We start from the raw sequence: 20,551 nt of genomic DNA on the forward strand, positions 1-20,551 counted from the left end.
ACAATGAGGCATGTTTAAATTTTTTCCATGGGGCGGTTTTGGAGATAGAGGTGCAACGTTTTTCGGGTTTTCCAAGATGGCGCCTGTACCACATGATCTACGACGTCATGATTATCATTAAAATATTCCACAGCAGGGGGCGCTCCTATGGTTACAATTTCATGAACATCAGACCAACAGTTGCTGAAAAAAAAATCATAATGATCGGATGTGTTGTACTTGTCGAATTATGACGTCATATTTAAGGCACAGATGACATCATCATTATCAAATCTTATTCCCCAAGGGGAGTACTTGACAATGAGCCACGTTTCAATTTTTTCCATGGAGCGGTTTCGGAGATAGAGGTGCAACCTTTTTTCGATTTTTCAAGATGGCGCCTGTACTATGTGACCTATGATGTCATAATTATCATTATAAAATTCTACAGGACGAGCCACTCATATTTTGAAAATGTCGTGTCCATCGGACTAAGAGTTGCATAGGAATTTTTTTTTTTCATACTGATCAGATCAAGCGTTGTACTTGTCGAATTATGATGTCATAATGAAGGCATCGATGATATCATCATCAACCTATCTTATTCCACATGGGGAGTACTTGACAACGAGCCATGTTTAAATTTTTTCAATCGAGCGGTTTAGGAGATAGAGGTGTAAAGTTTTTCCAAGATTGCGTCCGTATCACGTGACCTATGACGTCATAATTATGAATAAAAATATTCTACAGGCGGAGGCGCTCCCTATGGTAAAATTCCGTGTCAATCGGACCAACGGTTGCAGAGAAAATGAATTTTTAAAATGCAGACACGTACGTACGCCACACATACGCAACCGAATGCCTAACCCTGATTTTCGCTTCGCGAGCGCAGGGTAATGATCAGCAGAGCCAAATAGAGCTTGAAGAAATAGCGGGGTTATGAAACATCATTCATAAACTTGTAGAGATATGACAGAGACAGAGAAAATGACTGTGACAACTACAATGGCACTTGGTAGGGCGCATTCCTCCGCCAGGCTGAAAACTTTACGTTTTGTATTCCACTGATAGGCCGGACCTGCATCCGAACATCAACCAAGATTTTATTGTTTGCTATTGCAATATAAAGTCAGAATGTGTAGCTTACAATGGTGAAGAATCGCGTAAAAAAAATTGCGGATCCGCATTTTCACCAAAATCTAATCATTTTGTCCTCGTCACACACCCAACCTGTCCACCAAATTTAGTCCGAATCTGCCAATAACTTTTTGAGATACGCTGCTCACAGACAAACAAACAGGCGTGGAAACATAACCTCCGTCTACCTTTGGTGATGGAGGTAATGACAGACAACTACAGAGGTAGTGATTGAGAGGGAGACATAGCACAGAGAATATTAGTGTGGGTGGATCAGAATGGCAAAAAGGAGAAAAAATACATTTCACCCCAACAACTTATCGCATAATATAATCCCAGAATGGATAACACACAAGACGCTGATAAAGTACTTTGGAAGTTTCACAACTGACAATCGAAAGGAAGTGAGAAAGCAACGTTCGATTAATTACAGCACATGATGGAAACCCAAAGGGAGCTCACAGAGAAACATGTAATGCACAACATGAGAAAAACACATTAGTATCACATCATTGGCAAACTTTGGAATCGTGAAAACAGCCTGTTTATGTGGCGACCACAGGTAGGGAGACCATGCCTCATCTGTGTGTGTGTGTGTGTGTGTGTGTGTGTGTGTGTGTGTGTGTGTGTGTGTGTGTGTGTGTGTGTGTGTGTATGTGTGTGTGTGTGTGTGTGTGTGTGTCAATCTAAGTGTGTGTGCCACCCTAACCCTAAGGCATCATGATCATACATGTAAGCCGGTCTCCCGAATGGAGAGGTGCATTGGTATTCCCCATAGAGCCAAATCAGCTCTTGACCACTCTCAGATCCTCGGTGTACAAAGCCATGGAATTCTGGATGTTCTCTGTGGGCTGGTGCTGCCAGACCACACCTTGTGGCCATGCATGCGGTGAAATGCAAGGCCCTGTTGTTGTTGGCAACTGCAATCTCTCAATAGGAGGCTGACGCAGGTGTACGGACTCTACCTTTCTCCCATCACAGAAAGATCTGCACCCTCTCAGTTTTCGATCGGCTCATATCGGCTGTTGCTCAACCCACCTTCTCGACCAATCATCCCGTACGAGCTCCCAGGCGGTCAAACTCGCTCAGCTGACAACCCATTCTTTATACATTTTATACCTCATCACCCTCCTCAAATGTAGAAGCAAACCGGTCACCTACACTCTTCTGTCCCCATATTCTCATGAATATGAAATCACCTCCCTGAGTTTATCGAGTCGATCTTGTTCTTCCCTGCCCTTCTTAAAAATGGTGAGCCATCGCCATCTTGTGACATCCCCTACGTCACAAGATGGCAAGAGGGAATTAGCAGTGAGCTGGTACTCAATTTGCCGACCTCGGAAGGATGACAGGCTGTCAACCCCATGGCGTTAATTCAGCGATCGACCGGGATTGGAACCCAGGATCCTTGGATCCCAAGCCGGCACCCTAACCACCAAACCAACACCGATTACTGCACCTTCCCACCCTGCACCTTTACTGCACCTTTCAACATTTCCCAGGAACAACTGACAAATTGTGAGCCTGGCAGTGTTGACAATGGACTGGCATCCCAGAGGTTGTGCGTTCAAATCAGGTTGAAGGTGGCAGCATTAGAGGTTGCGCTGCATGCTAAACTTCTCAAAACCAAGCTTGTCCGAGAATGAAGGTCATTATCATTTTTATGTAAACCCCAGTTGTCTTAATAATGACTTTAAAGGAGGTATTCCAACTGACCCACTTTGTCTGCACCCTCAAAACAATATGGAGCAGTGCTGCTTGCAGCAGTTAATACCCCTTCAATTAGTCCACGTGATAATATCGAGTTTACTCCTCCATTTGGAGCATCTGCATCCTTTCTGACTTTGTACCTTGGTTGGTGATTTCTGGCAGCCACAAGTCCTTTTAATTGGAGCAGTAACTCAAGTTTTATTTATGCTTTGGAAAAACACATAAGTTATTTGAAGAGGGACATCGATCTATGTACGCAATGGGGGAAGCGGGGAGGGCAAATAGAAAAAGAATTGACAAAAGGAAGACAAATTTGGATGGATATAGGAGAAGGAAAAGAGGGTAATGAAATTGCGGGAGAGAAAAGGTTAGGAGAATACAAAAGTAAAGGGAAGGGAAAGAAAAACGCATGTCTAGGAAAGAAGGGAGGGTTGAAAAGGGTCCCACCCACAATGGTTGTGTACATAATAAATAGATGAAGTTTGTAGCAATTGTTTTAACAAAATTCGCGATTATAACAATCAGCTCCTTTTGCATGTGTGACAGTCTTCTTCTTCTTCCTTCATATGCAGCGCAAGGCTGCGGGGTAGCGTCATTGGCTGAGAGCGTGGCTGTGCCGCTGATGCAGTGCCCTCTGCTGGTTATGACAGAAATTTTGAATGTGGCCATGGTGTCGGCGATAGCTTAGATATGTACATGTATGACAGTTCTTAATTATTATGTACATGTATGACATTATATTTCAGCTCTTACACGAGCCTCGATCTTGTATACAAAAAATATATATAAAAATTGCAGTAAACATGTAAAAAAAATAATGACGTCTACTTTAGGCATTTTTACCTCGCTCATGTTAACGTAGAGCTTCGGTGCAACTTAACAGTAGCCAGTGCAAATAAGTGATGGGCAGTGCAGTAGAGAATAATGAATGAATGAATGATCGTTTTAAGGCCATTTTTCCTGCTAGAGCAGGGGTTAGCCTTGCGGGCCCCATGACAATCATGGTTCCCTGTTTGAGGCAATGTTTTTATGGCCGGATGCCCTTCTTGGCGCCAACCCATAGTCGCCTCTTACGATGCGCAGGGATATGGTGTACCTCTTCTAAACCGGGGTACACACCGGGATCATTCATCCCAGCAAGCTGGTACTCAATTTGCCGACCTCGGAAGGATGACAGGCTGAGTCAACACCCCTGGTGTTAATTTAGCGATCGACCGGGATTCGAACGCAGGATTCTAGGATCCCAAGCCGGCACCCTAACCGCTAAGCCAACACCAGGCTTATGAGACATTAATGGACACTGTGCTAGATGCCAGCCCTGGAACAGTGCAGCAGGGTACCTGCTCTAATTTTTCATTTTCACATATGAGCTCATGCCATACCGACCTCTGATCATGTGCCAGGGTGTGCTAAGAGCCCTCGCTTAAAGAGAGATGAAATAATCATTTTGTCCAACTATGATGTCTGAAATTACTGCAATCACAATGCATTGATAAAAAGTTGGAAGAGGGTAAATGAAGTAACTAGCGTCACCAGGTCAGCATTTCATGTGATCCTGAGCTACGTATCCAGCGGTCCACTTCGAGCAAATATTGTGCAACATAGGTGTGAATGATGAAAGACTTCCTTGGGCCACACTCCATCTCCTGTCCTGCACCGGGTCACAAGTAGTTCATGTATTGTACCCACCTTTCGTTCTGCTCCATGCCATTCATGCCAACACCACGGCTGTTCAAAATGCCAAAAGGTGCATTATCCATGGCTTCAGCAAATGTGTCTCCGTAACTACTCCTCTGTGACAAGGTGAGGATGACAAATTGCAGGTGGGGTTAGATGAGAATAACTCAACAGCACTTCATATGAAATACTTTGTCCTGATATGATGGCAAATAAAACGCAGACAAAATTTATATATCCATCTGAATGTGTCCACCCTGAGCCTCGACTTGAATGTTAAAATGTGCTGAATGGTTTCATACGATTTGCAATTCAGGAGGCTGTCTTGCTATGGAAGGTCGGGTGACCGTGACTTCGACATTTCTCGATTTTTTAAATGTCTTTTTTTTGCACACTTATTGACCATTCACCAGCAAGCGATGAAACATGTCTGACATCTCTAATTGAATGATTGTGGAGCTTTACAATTGCTCGTATTTCTGCCCCATTTATTTGGGGCATTCACAAGCTTCAACATATGAGATATTCACAATTGTCCAAGAAATGCAGATATTGTTTCTTTTTACAAAGTCCACGTATGCATAATTCTTTTTTTTAAATGTTGCTTTTATATTCTTGTACCTTTAAAAAAAACATCTTCATACAACTTATATGATTCTTCTATATTGAAAATGTATATTTTATATACTGGCATTTCTTGGACTATTGCGAGTATATTGTTCTTTGAACAATTTAAACATCCTGTGTAAGTGATCATGATGAAGCCAAATGGGATTGTCGAGGAAAAGTTAGTATGCAGCTCTTCAGCACTAGTTGGACAATTATTTACAATCAATGTGATATTATAGTCAAGTCTGGATGTAATTGATGAGTTGAGACGTAATTTATTGCTCTTTCCAATTGGCGGTGAGATTTAGTGTGGAGCTTTTATGATTCCTGAATGGAACTAAAATTATAAATCAAGGAAAAGTTTTCTCTATTTAACTGGAAGCATACATCACCATATCTACTGACCGTATATCTAGCTTCTGTAGCTTTTCTTGGTTTGCTTTATGCAACTTTTTTCGGCGAGAAGAGCATGGGCGGACTTGATTTATATTAAATTCTAGCCATCTGTAGCAATTGATTATGCAAGAACTGATTGGTTATTCCCTCAAATTGCAGGTGACAGACATGATTGAGTGTCGTTTTATATATATATCTCATACATAAATACATATAATATATATATATATAACGACACTTTGTCCGTTTTCTCCCATCCTCAGTTTTCTCCCATCCTCTATAAATATATATAGACACACATATATACATAAATATATACAGCATATACATATATACATATTATATATATATATAATGTATACATATATTATGTACATACATACATATATTACAGACTTGGCATTTAATATGGAATATTTTTTCTTTTCTTGACGGGTTTACTTTCTTAACTCAGTATATCAATCTGGTGAGTTTCTTTTACGCTTCGGTGATTTATTTGTTAAAAGAACCATGTCACTGATTGTCTGTCACAGCAAGAAGTCAACAACAGGATTATATCACAGGTGGCGTGGCAAAATGTACGGACAGGTGCATTTGATGATTGGCTTCACAGTCGGGTATACAAGGGTTGTTGCGTTCTGTATTAGTGGAAAACAACTGCTGCACATCTCCAAAAGTTATTGCCGCTTCCTCTGGAGTTGGTCCGTCAACTCGACAATGCTGTTCGTCATGGAGTGGTGGCTTTACGGAATTACGGCATGAAACAGCATGCTATTGCTCGGCAGTATGGCATCACTCAAGGTCAGGTGTCAAAGATCCTGAAACGAAATGCTCAGAGGGGTGTCCCTACTCCAATACAGAGGCCAGGACGTCCCCGCAGAACCACAAGGAGGGATGATCGCCAGCTGCACCGGTTAGTCCGCAATGGCCGTACCAAGTCAGCTAATCGGCATCGGGCTGAGTGGCAGCAACTGACAAATGTGTCTGTATCCAGAAGGCTAGTCAACCAACGACTGTTTCAAGCAGGCTATAGTGCCAGGCGTCCCCTGAGAAAACCACGCCTGACCAGACAACACCGCCAGCGCCGATTGCAGTGGGCCAGAGAGCACCGTCAATGGCAGCCAGGACACTGGAATCACGTGATCTTCAGTGACGAGTCTAGATTTCTGGTCTATCGTCTAGATGGCCGCGTCCGAGTGCGCAGACAAGTGCATGAAGCCTACAATAAAGATTGTATAGTGCCAAGAGTCCAAGCTGGAGGTGGTGGGGTGACCGTTTGGGCTGCTTTTCATGCAGGGGGCAAAACTGACCTGGTTGTTCTGAATAGAAACCTGAACCAGTTCAAGTACAGGGCCATTCTGGAAGAAACATTGCTTCCATTTGCTCGTACAGCCTTTCGAGGAAACTTTGTCTTCCAAGATGACAATGCACGGCCTCATCGTGCTCGCATGATCCAACACTTTCTTGCTGACCGTGGTGTAGAGCATATGGAGTGGCCTGCCATGTCCCCGGATATGAATCCGACAGAGAACTTGTGGGCAGAATTAATGCGTCAAATTGACCACTTGGACCAGCAGCCGACCTATGTGCGTGAATTGCAGCAGGCTATTGTCACTGCATGGCAAGCTATTCCTGTCCAAAACCTTGGCAAATCTCGTGAACAGCATGCCTCAACGTGTACGTGCTCTCCTGAATGCTCGTGGGGGTTACACGAAGTACTGAACTGTAATTTTACTGTCCGTAATCCCAGTCGTAATTTAACTTTTGTTTTTGTTTAAAAAAAATTTGGCTAATGTGCAAAATAAAGAGATACTTCTGGAAAACGTACAGAAGTTTAACACAGTACTGTACATGAATTGAGTTCGATATCAGTTTACATCACTTTCAAGCATCAATTTATTTGTTTCGAAATGTCAAATGTGGTTTTTGTTTCTTTTAAAGGTCACATTAACAAAATCTAGAATAATTTCAACATAATTCCAATGAACTTTTGGTTCTAAGACATCTTGAAAAGTAAGTTCACCCCCACAAAAAAAATATTCCATATTAAATGCCAAGTCTGTATATACATACATACATATATTATATACTTTTATGAATTTTGGGTAGGGGACACAACATATCTTATATATAGATCCAGGTAGATCTGAGTAGGTAGTATGCTCCTGCTGTCGTGATAGGGAATCTTGATGTAATAAGTTCTGTAGCCCGAATGTCGGATTAAGCTTGTGTCTTCGTCCCCGCCATGAGGGAGGCGGGGCTTGTTAACTAGCGTAGGGATTATGATAATTCCCTTGTACGTCGTCCCCTCGGTGATCACCCATTTGTCCCGTATGGCAATGCACTAATAGACAATAGATAGATCCATTAGTGCACACACTTATTAAATCCCCCTCCGCCACAAGATGATAAAACTGACCGGAAGAGCAGACAGGCAGCAGTCACGCACGACCCCGGCATGGCAGGCAGACATCGGACAGGCAGGCTGAGGCCACGCCCACCTCGGGATGGACTAACACCACGGTGCAAAGCGCTCGGCCAATGGGAAGAACGGACGCGAGAAGAACATTCAAGAGGTCGAGAAGCGAGGCGGGGATTGGAGAAAAAGAGGGCTTATGTCACGAGGCGATTGACAAAACGATGGGCGAGACGACATTTTCCCTTCTCGTCCCTGGATCCATCCTGCCCGGACCTCTGTCTCGACCCTTCTTCTTGCCCTTGTTCTTCTGCCCTTGCCTCGCCCTGCTCGTTTGGTCCCTTCACCTTCGACCCTCTCGCCACGAACGTTGGGTGCATCGGAGGGCCATGCTGAATCAGAGAGGACGTTGCACGGCTGTGGAGGCGGGTTGCACGCCGCTCCCTCGCTTCGCACGGGAGGCCTTGTCAGTGCCTAGTCGATGGGGGTTCGTTGAGGCCTGCTTGGGCCGACGCCGGAGCTGCGCCTGGACGACGTGAACTGACTTGAATACTGATCGAGCTAAGATGCATCACACAGAACACAACGTTTTATTTTATCGATTCCTCCTTTGTCCTGTTGTTTAAGTCTGGTGTGGGGATGTCCCAACTTAGGATTTAGTTTTTATCGTCACGTTTCCTTGTCCCAATAGTTCTTGTAAATAAACCTTTTTATTATTTTCCCTTTCTATTTGAAATCCATGTTCGGTTTGGATTATTTCCCGCAGGTTGAATAATGCGTGCGGACCGTCAGGTAAATTTCCACTTCTTCTTCTTCCCATTATTCCTCCCGTTCGTGTATAGAATATCCGCCATTGACCCGAATGCCTCAAAGTAAGCTCGATTGCTATCCCTGATTTCCCGGTCTTCACCGAGGGGAATCGCACGACAATACATGCATACATACATATACAGTAGGGTGGTCCAAAAATTTGAAGATTGGATTTTCATTTCTCCACAAGCCTGCCCCTATTCCTATTGAAGAAAGTAGTTTGTGATGAAAATTTGAGCTTGATTGGACAATATATAGAGGTTGTTCAAAATGTTGACAAATTTTAATGAATAATAAGATACAGAATTTTTAGCATCATACATCAATTCATCGATAATTATCTATTTTCAATGACTCAAATTATTTATTATTGTTGGCTTGCACTTGTCTTCAATGGTATGACCAAGAGATTGTGCAAAAGCACTGGCCACAAACATAGCATGCCGATCTGAGAGGTTTACTCTGTCCAAAGTTGCCACTAGTGCTGGAGTGATCACCTTGATGAGCCTTTTTCGCCTGTTTGGCAGAAGATGGACTTTGGAGTTTGAATTAATTGTCCCCTGAATCGGAGCTTTCAATCTCAGACTCATCATCATCATCATCAACCACAGCCGATGTTGATGGAACAGATTGCATTGCTGTTAGAGTCTCAGCAGCATGTTTCTTCTTTCTTTTATTTTCATTCTCAAGCCTGATACGCTTTCTGTTCTCTTTCACTGCCAGAGTGTTGTCCACAGATCCCATACGTGAACTTGAGGGATCCTCACGCTGCATGATAAGGAATGCTTTGCCTTCTTCATTCGACATTTTCTCAAGTGCATCATTTGGTGAGATATCGAAGAGGGATTGAAGATCATCTTTGAACATCTGCTCCTTCACTCTATAGTTTTCGAATGTCTTGGTTCTATTTTACTTTACCAGTTTGTAGGCATCACACAACTTCAAAAGATGGCGCTCACAGGAACCTGCTCTCTGCACTGGAATTCGTGCTTTCTCGCAGTATGCACACACAGCTTGTACACTAAGTTTGGCACTTTCACGAACTGTATGGTGTTCTTGTATGTGATGGTACACCATTTTCTGCAATGTGTGTCCTTTGGTTGGTCGTTCCCCACATATTATTTCCTTTTCAGACTTGCCCAGCAACCAAACTGTGGAAGAGCTGCGAGTTTCTGCCATCTGAAAAAAAAACAGGATAAATTAAAAATGTTATTTTTTGAGCAACCTCTAAATAAGTTCCAATTGACCTCATATTTGGTTCATATGATCTTTATAAACATAGGAACAAGGGCAGCCTTGTGGAGCATGGATTTTTAATAGTATTAAATATTACATTTATCTGTGGACCACCCTAATATACAGCCTGCTTTGAGGTCTTGGAGGGAGAGTGGGATAAAACAGTTTCTGGAAGGCAGTTGCATAAACAGGAGAAAAGGGGAATAAAAGAGTTGAGGTGCAGTCAGTTTGGATTTTAGACAAATTAAACAGGATGGAATTACTGGAGAAATGCGTGCATCTTGGAATTGATTCGGGAACGTCGGAGTGATGAGAGAGCAAATGGAGCAATACCGGAAAAGAAGAGGTAAAAAAACAAGAGAGGCCACGACTCTGCCTGCGATGTGATTTGAGTTTAAAAGCCTTCCAAGCCAGTCTGACAGGTGCTGTTGTTTTTATTGCTATTATTTTATTTATTTATTTATTATTATTATTATTATGATTATTATTATTATTATTATTATCATCATTATCATCATTATCATTATTATGTCTCAAAGCCAATGTGTCTCAAAACATATTGCTTTTACTGGAGTTTGGCATGAGTAGGTATGATTTATAATTCACCCACTTCTTATGATAAGATTTCCATCTTGTCTTGTTTTATTTTATGTGTCTTACATAACTTCCTTTCACATTTCTTTCTACTTTTTCATATTTCTCTTTATTCATTCTTAATTCTTGCTTCTTCATTTCTCGCTTTGTTTATCTATATGTCTCAGGAGAAGTGAATTATTGCAGAACTTTTTCTGGAAGGTTCACTCGGCTGTGCCTGGATGTGTTTGGGGGTTGAGGAGCAGCGGCTGAAACCCGAATCCTATTCAGGTTCCTCCTGATGACTCCATCTTTGCTCTTCACTTCTTCTGGTTCCTTCTGATGACTCCAATTTTGTATTTGGTTTTCCATTTCATGACGATACATAAAAGTAAATATCTTATGTGGAGGTGGCCATCCCAACTTAGTACAATGTTCCCATACACACGCAGAGTAGAACCACCACTTTTCAACTTATTTCATTCAGCGGTTTAGGAGTGCATAAAATACAGAGCACATCCATAAGGGGAGATGCAGAAAATAGGGCAAAATGGAGAAGATTGTCATGGGGCCCGCAAGGCTAACCCCCGCTCTCGCAGGGAAAATGGCCTTAAAATGCCTATTGTGTGTTGTATCCATAAATTGACCAAATGGTTTTCGATTCTCGACGGTTTTCCGACAGAAATACTATCATAATACTGTACAACAGCTGGGACTTGTAATACACTCTCCCACAGGAAGTGGCACAACACGATACACATTTACATCAATAATTTGCATTGCCTCCTCCGTCCGAACTCGGATCTTCACCAAAATCGAATCATTTCGTCCTCGTCACACACACAACCTCTCTGCCAAATTTCGTCCGAATCCGTCGATAACTTTTTGAGATATCCTGCTATGTATCGTTTTTGACCCGACCTCCCAATGGTGAAGAATCACTTAAAAAATTCTTCTATCCGGATCCGAATCACCAAAATCTAATCATTTCGTCCTTGTCACGCACCCAGCCGATCCACCAGATCTCGTCTGAATCCATCCACAACTTTTTGAGATATCTTGTTCACAAACAGACAGACAAAGAAACAGACAGGGGTGAAAACATAACCTCCATCCACCTTTGGTGGCGGAGGTAATTACATCTACAGTGGGATGATTCCAAGCCAGTATAACCGAAAAGATATTTCTCTTGCTGGGGTTTTACTCTTAATAGTAGTAGTAGGACCTATAATTATTATTCGGCCGATGTCGAGCCCGCTTATTCTTGATAGGTGTAACACCCTGCAACCCATGCCTACAGAACATAGAATATATATATATATATATATATATATATACATCTTATGTCATCCGCCATCCCTACCTGCAATCTCTCTATTCCACCTTATCTACTCCATCTGACTCAATCCAACCCGATTTTGGGCCACTGTTTTCTCGCATCCTCTTTTCTGGTTCGTTCGTCCCATTGCTTGTTGTTCCCATCTGTGGCCCTACTACCCCACTGTCTGTTTCTTGCCATTTTTACACTGTCGCTCTTCCATTAGCCTCAATCGAGTGCAAAATAACAGCAGATTTTCTGCGAAAACGAAATGTTTCTTTGATATACATTGTTTCGCCATTTTCTGCAAAGCCAAAGCTATCGTTGTCAAAACGCCATCATTATTATGCTGGATGAGAATAATGTGTGTTCTGTTGTCTCTGTTTGTCCAAGATCCGTGTGTCCGTGTATTAATTGCTTTTCATGTTATGGCCTCAAATCACAATCTTGCTTTCCACACAGAGACACGTCCATTGCATTTCGCTAACATTTTTTGCTTCACATTGTTTTCTCAATGCTTTACCCGTGTGTCTATTTCTGCTCCTTACCTGTCTCATTGATTGACGAACATCGATTATATTGAACTGACGTTGGATGGAGTTAATCAAATGACCATGACATTTGAGGCAAATGAGACCTCCGTGCAGTTGGTCGAAGAGCACAATGTGCAGGTATCCAGGTAAAGTTGGTATATAAACATAGCACGAGTCCTTATAATAATCGAATAATCATTAGGAAAACAAAAGGCAAATATATAATTTGGGGATATGACTGTGGTTGCTTATCGGATTAGAAGAGGCTCGCCAGGTAACGTTGTTCCGTGGGTTGTGATGAATCGGTTGTGACATCACTGTGCGTGGTTTCATCATGGGTGTGAAACGGACAAAGCGTGGGTTGATACTCTCAGTGATACTCCAACTATAAGAGATCATTCAGTGACAGCATTGGGGTGGAGGATAAACACTCGGGAGAGTCAGCAAACCCTTGGTAGCTGGGCCGACACCCTAACCCAGGTAAGAGACTGCTCAGAGGTAAGTGCGTTACCTCTAGTCCAGCCAGCCCACTGAAAAGGGATGACCGACTGGAATAATTCACATGCAATTCGCACACGACTCCAATGTGCACATGATGCCACATCCAGAGCTTTTGAAGGGTAAAAGGAGAATGGTCTTCCTTTTGACACAATACGACTGAGGAAATGGGATTGTGGAATATCAAAATATTTCTCCAAGATAAAAATACTTATACATCTGTGGGTACTTTTTTTGTTTGCAAAGTAAAGGCTCATGTAAGAGCTAACATATAAACAAATAATAAAGAGGAGCGGGGGAGAGAGAGGGAAACAGAACAACAGTCGGGAACAGGCACATCGGGAGATCTGTGGACGGGAAGGGGCTGGGGCGGGGTACATGGGATTAACAAAATGGACACGACAAGGAATTTCAGGAAAGAAAACGGAATTTGAAGGAGGTGGATTTGGGGTATATTAACGGAGGTTGAAAAGATAAAGGTTTTGGATGGGGGGAGACAAGAGATGGTGGTGAACAGCTGTTTTGAAGATCTGGAGGGAGGAGTGGGATTGAAGGGAGTGAGGGAGTTTGTTCCAGAGGTGGGAGAAAAGAGGAATGAAAGAGTGAAGGTGAGCAGAGAGCCTAGATTTTGGCAGTTTAACCATAAGAGGGTTGCAGGCAGATCTTGTGCGACCTGAAGGAAAATTGGGGGGACAGAGCCCAGAGAGAGCTGGGGGAGCAAGGTCGGAGAGGAGTCGGTAGAAGACAGAAAGACCACCAACCTGCCTGCGGTGAGTGAGTGAAAGTCCCTCAGAATCAGCTTCATCGTGGGAGATTCCAATGATTCTGAAAGCTTTTGTTTCAACAGCGTGAAGCCGAGCGAGGTGTGTGGCAGGAGCACCGGAGGGGAGAGCAGTATTCCATTGAGCTGCCAATGAAAGCCTTGTATGTGGTGAGAGCTCAGAAGTGCAGACGAAGTACTTCACACGACAGAGGATGCCCAGTCCGTGACTGACTTTGGAGGCCATCTTGGAAATGTGGTTTTCCCATGAAATATCATGGTATATAGTGATACCCAAAAGCTTGAGTGACAGAACTTGAAAGTACTTGAGAAAGTGTTTGGAGAAAAACAAAACTTTAACACAAATTTGTCAACCTTGAATGGCTGAGAGTTACAAAGCACCACGCAGTGTCCACACTAATTTACCTTCGTACAAAAGAGAAACACCGCACAGCGTGTTAGACAAGTGAAACAATGATGTGGTCACATGGCAACGTCAAAAATAAATAAAGGGCGCTCACCTCTAACATACACGTGTCTGTGTCGATGAGATCGGCCTCGCACTCAGGTGATGAAGACTCCTCAGGAATGACGACGATGGGGCTCACATGTTCTGAGAGTGCCGAAGCATGCAGGAAGTTTGGTGGATGCTGTTTGAGCACAGTCATTGATCGTCACAAACTGGAGTCCTGCGAACTTGGACATCCTGAATTAACATCTAAACTTGTTCTGCCTGTCCAAATTGAAATAAACTATGGGAATTGTGAAATTGAAAACCAATACCTGTCAATGCATCTTACTATAATTCACCAAATGTCCGTCTGTCTGTTCCCAGGTACCGTAAAAACGGCTGAACCGATCGCAACGAAATTTTGGGTGCGTAATCCTGGGACCCCTGGAGTAAAATAGGATATATTGCTTTTCCAATTTTTTTTTCAAATTTTCCAATTTTTTTTTCAAATTTTCCAATTTTCCAGTTTTTCCAAACACGATGGAATAATATTTACCGATATGAACAGTGATGTGGCTTTTATTGAAATTCTACAAATACTGTTTAGATTTCGATGATTTGCGTGTGATATGATTCAACGGATGTTTATATGAATCGTTTAAAATAAAAAAAGACCTTCAATTTCTGATATTTTGCCTTTTCATTTGGGCCTCCAAATTGAAGCCCCGCCCATAGGTCAGGTACCGTTGCAAGTAAAAAAAAACTACATTTTTCCACATTTCAGCATTGAGAAACACGCGCACGCACAAATACACACACGCACATCGTTTTTCACAAGTCTACTCCATACATATCCCTTCCTCTATTTAACAGTGACATGCATTCCCAAAGCATAATGTTTACACTTTGCTCATACACGAGCCTCAACTTGGTATACAAAAAAAAATCACTTAATCTGGAAGCAGTTGATAGCTTTTCTGACTGCCCAGATCAGCTGGGTTCTGTTCTTCATCGAGGTTTTGACCCTGTCACCCCAGAACCTCTTCAAACAGTGGGTCCATGGCTACGCTGTGTCCAGACAGTAAGTCAACCAAACAATGCAACCTCACTTTTCAAAGTTTCTACCTTTCTTGCCAGAGAGTTGAAGGTATTATCATCGATTCAAAATGCTCATCAAAATTTATATTTGATAGCAATAAAATAAATCACAACACCTTGGAGATCACACACATTTTGCTTCACGAACTAACACACACACAAAGGTGGATACATCAAGACCAAGACCTGGGAGGGCTCCGTTCCACCTTCTGAAACCCACATTTGGAGAGAACCAACACACACACACACACACACTCTCTATCTCTCACACATGCACACACACAAAACTCTATCTCTCATACATAAATACATACACACACACACACAAACAAACAAACACTATCTCTCATACATACACTATCTCTCATACATACACACTCTCTCATACATACACACTCTCTCTTTCTTTTTGTCTTTTTCTTTCTTTCTTTTTTTCTCTTTCTCTCTCTTTCTCTTTTTCTCTCTTTCTTTCTTTCTCTCTCTCTCTCTCTCTCTCTCTCTCTCTCTCTCTCTCTCTCTCACACACACACACACACACACACACACACACACACACACACACACACACACACACACACACACACACACACACACACACACACACACACACACACACACACACACACACACACACACACACACATACATATATATATATATATACACACACACACACACACACATACAATGCCCGAAGGACTAGTTTGTGGCGCGTAGTGCTGCGATGTACCTCTGGAAGTTGTGGAATCTGAATAAGGCGCTTGAAATATTGCAGATTGCTCGAGCGATGGAAGTATTCACGGAGCCTGGAAGGGAAACACGCGGAGAGAGAACCATGGAATAAAAAAATCCATTATATGTATTCACCATGTTCATAACTTTAAAGGCCCATTATATGTATTCACACGACACGTAATCTTTACTCGAGGTTGCAGATCTTTTCCAAGGAAGGGCTGTACGACTTTGCTACGAGTCAAATGATCCGTCATAGACATGCATGTAAACCACTGTTCATACATCAGATTATTCTCCGCTCAACACCTTGTCACGAAAATGAAAAGTTCCTGGCACAACATTCTGCCTGCCAAGTAATTTCTGTCATAATACATCACTTGAGCAAAATCACCGATTGTCAGTCGAAGCTACTTTTGGCAACCAACGTGCAGAACGCCTCGGTGATTATGAAGAGACTTCGGCCTTATTGTAACAGGGCTTCGGCCTCAGTGTGCCAATTTATGGAATGGGTTGACAAAGGTTTGACAAGGCCAGGTCACTGTGCAAGGAGAAACTGAAGTCGGATCATTAAACTTTGCGTTTTTAAAACCCTCAAGTGTGACAAACAAATGATAATTCCAAGTCGTGACGTCATTGCACGTCTCTCCATGCAGTGCTGAGAAAACTCTCAATTATTTTTGATTTGCTCCTGTGAAGATTGTTTAAAAAAATTGTCTTCTCAATTTCAGTGCATTGCAGTCGTTATGAATAAGAAAAACTAACCCTATCATCACTACCATGAAAAAAGCTGTAACTCCTCAACTTGAGGAATCCACTCCACACTGACGAGTCAGAAAAGCATCCCTGGAGGGATTCTCAAGGGAAAGGATGGCATTGCGAAACATGAATGACCGTACTGTGGTCACAACATGTGACAAATTCCGGTAACGGACCGATTGGGAAACACATATTTAATGCGCTGCTAAAATATTAACTCGACACCTCTTATCCATGTCACCCTCCCCACGTTTATATCAGAACGAGCTGATTCATCACACGGTCACTGAGTATTTAAATCCAATATAGGGCCGTTCAAAAATTACGTAATGCTATTTTTTAGGTTGGCGCGTAACGTGCATGCTGTCGGGCTTCATTAAACCTTACTAATAATTTTTATTCTACATGTGATTAGATTTTTTTTTCAGGGTCCCTGATCGTGAGAAACACTCGAGCCAAAAAAGCCAATGGAAATTTGACGCAACAAACCCGGGCAGTGTATAATCAGCAGAGGACCACAGCTCTGATGTCTTAGGCCCACCATAAAACCAATACGGCAGCCATATTATTTTGTCTGGGTGCCATGGTGGGTGGAGTCAAGTAACAAATGTGGGTGGGGTCCAACCACTGAAGGATCGGGGAGGGGGATGCAAGGGGGTGCGGAACCCCCTCCCCCCACCACCTTCGGCGCTATGGCTTGGTGCACCCCTCCCTCATGAAATCCCTGGATCTGCCCCTGCCAACAACTGTCTATAACTGCTTGATGAGATATATGCATTCACCTGTGGTGATATTAATCATCCAAACGTTCAAGGTGTTACACAAACAGACTGGATTAGACTGCAGAATTTTTCACTCCAGCGGAATACCTTTCAATGCAAGGCCACTATATCATACACTCTTTGTGCAAAGCTGCAGGTTATACATGCGAAAAAAAACATCTTCAAGAAGATGTAGTTGAAGACTGGAACATTCTTCCCTGGAATGTTGTAGACATTCAATAATCTTGAAGCCTTCGAATGAGGTTTGGACAAGGCTTGATGAGGTGAGAGCTTCAACTTGCACTAACCATCACCCATGAGCTCTCGAAACTGCAGCACCAATTTAACCCAGTACCATCCATAGTATAGATCAGAAGATATACATGACTATCTTTACTTCTGCAGACATGACGATGACAATGATGATCAAAACACAAAATACGTGCCCTGGAGATTCGTACAAATGGGATTCCTTACTTAACCTATCCTTAAGGCTTTAATCACACCATGGAAAGGACAAGAATAGATAGTGGGACGAGAATAAGGAATACTTTGTGTGGCCTGCTCAGGCACCTCAAATCCACTGATGTTCTGCACTCCAGGGGGTGGATTGATGCAGGAACTGAGATAGGCAGCCAGGAACCTGTGGTAATGCAGGTTGGTGTGGCACAATGCCGAAGCGTAGCACTAAGCAGGAAGGAGAGAATCTTGCAATGATGGGAGGATGCCTGCTCCTTCTCCCCATCCAATGAGCCTTCCAATCTCTCCCTTTCTCCAATCTGAGCTCAACTGTCTTTCTCCAGGCTTTTCATTCGCTACGTCCCACCAGAGCGTTGTGCTCATTGGTTTCTCAGGCATCACTCAAGACGAAGCCCCACCTCTAAGCTTCTAGGTCTGTCCCAAATGCTCCAGGCACGCCTGGACTTACACCCTAATCTTCTTGCAAAGCTGTTATCTTTTAAAAGAACAAAAGACATATTTGCATGGGATAACACAATAACAAGGGTATTATGAAAAAGCGGTTTCAGACAAAAAACTTTTTGAGGAGACATGGCATGATGTCTAAATGATTATATCAATGCATATTCCACGATACATTTGCACTAAAACATGAATCAAGGGAAATAGCTATTCAAATCTATGCAGTATTAGCCCCTAAAAGTCATTCCAACAATATACAGTAGATATATAAATATACCAGTGAGGTATGCTTACACATTGTGTAAGTGCTCATTGCTCGCTCAGGCTTGTGCTCATTTGGAAAGCACAAGCTTACACATTGTGTAAGCAATAACGAACCGTGCTCCATATGTAGGTTCATAATAAATAGATTCTATATGATAATAGGCAGGCATCACCGACATGCTGAAGATATCAATTTAGGTTTATTTATTTTACGGACATGGTTACAGTTTTTATGTAAATTTTCATGGAGATTTTTATTTCACAGTTATACTTATATAAATTATAATTTTCAAATGCTAGATACAGAATGAGTTTTTACTTTTATTTTTACGGACGCCTTTAGTTTTTTAACGTAAATTTTAATTTACGTACGCTTTTTCTTTTTTTAATTTATGGACATTATTGTCATGTTTATTTCACAGTTTACAGGTATAGAAATTACAATTTTCAAATACTAGATATTGATTGAGGTTTCAAAATTATTTATTTTTATTACCCCCGCCACCAAAGGTGGATGGAGGTTGTTTTCACCCCTGTCTGTCTGTTTGTCTGTCCGTTTGTCCGTTTGTGAACAAAATATCTCAAAAAGTTGTGGGCAGATTCGGACGAAATTTGGCACAGAAATTTGGCACGTATGTGACAAGGACAAAATATTTAATATTGGTTAAGATCCAGATTCGGCTACTATAATTTTTTAAGTGTTTCTTCACCATACTTTCTTCACCACCATTGGGAGATCGGGCCAAAAACGAAACACAGCAGGATATTAAAAAAAAAAGTTGTGGACGAATTTAGACTAAACTTGGTGGACCGGTTGGGTGTCTGACAAGGACGATTCGATTCGATTCTGGTGGAGATCTGAATATGGATTCAGATATGAGGATTATTTAATTATTAAGTGATTCTTCACCATTGGGAGATAGGGCCAAACACGATACATAGCAGGATTTCTCAAAAAGTTATGGATGGATTTGACGAGACTTGTTGGACAGGTTGTGTGTGTGGACAAGGAAGAATCGATTAAATTTTGGTGAAGATCCGGATCTGGATGCAGCTAGTAAAAGTTTTGAAGTGATTCTTCACCATTGAGTGATATGGCCAACCAGGCGGAGGTTTGCTCTCTACTGAGTGCCCTTCTAGTTACATATGCGTTTACGGTTTTACACATAACTTTTCATTTTCGGACGCTTTCTGACGGTTCTGTGATTTTTCCCGGTGTACCGGCTTCGATGGCCATCGGCACGCCAAATCTTAGCTTTTTACGGCACCCGGAAGGTACCGAACATGATTATCAATCAGTCAGTCAATGGTTAGATGTTAGAAAGAGCTGTATATATTAGACTAGCATAAGTACCTGTCCCTTTGTTGATGGATTTAATCAACAAAAGGCAACATGTTGTACTTCGCAAACATTCTGTTCTTTTCACTCTCTAATTTGCCTGAGGACATCGACCATCTGCTTGTAAGTCAGCTGGCATCACCTTCACCAGCCAACTTCCACTTCTTAACGTTCAAAATTACTCCCATGTTCTTGGGGGGTTGGCCGGTAAAAATTACTCCCACTGTCACTGGGATGACAGGTTATAACTGGGTCGGGATTCAAAACCAGGCGAGACAGTTCAGAGCGAGTATGCGTACCTCTAGGCCACACTGCCAGCCCCATTTCACCATGCGTAGGTTCTGTGTTCTGCTGCATTGATATCCCTCTCAGACTACTTTCTCGACCATGTCAGATACTTACTTGGTGATGCAATCCTTCAAGCCAGTGCTTTATGACAGCCATCCACGACACTAGAATGCTTCTGGCTTCACACATCGCTCTGCGATAAGCTTCTTTTGCTTGGCGAGATCACCATCTTCACAGCTACTGTACCATTTTTTGGTATACAAGTTACCATAACATTGTTGTCTTC

General features: G+C 42.3%; 1 protein-coding gene across 4 annotated transcripts in view; it reads right to left on the reverse strand.

The window, feature by feature from the left end:
* The window catches only part of LOC137439215 (huntingtin-interacting protein 1), a 425,088-nt gene that overhangs the window by 246,830 nt on the left and 157,707 nt on the right, over positions 1-20,551 (reverse strand). For all 4 annotated transcript variants that reach the window (XM_078768130.1, XM_078768129.1, XM_078768132.1 and 1 more), the window contains exons 10-12: positions 15,932-16,007; positions 14,174-14,302; positions 4,516-4,619 (exon numbers count right to left, since the gene is read on the reverse strand). In XM_078768130.1, coding sequence (XP_078624256.1) covers positions 4,516-4,619; positions 14,174-14,302; positions 15,932-16,007 — 309 coding nt within the window. The remainder of the gene's footprint in view (positions 1-4,515; positions 4,620-14,173; positions 14,303-15,931; positions 16,008-20,551) is intronic.

Source organism: Myxine glutinosa, chromosome 14 (assembly GCF_964187855.1).
Source record: "Myxine glutinosa chromosome 14, kmMyxGlut1.1, whole genome shotgun sequence".
Taxonomy (NCBI): Eukaryota; Metazoa; Chordata; class Myxini; order Myxiniformes; family Myxinidae; genus Myxine; species Myxine glutinosa.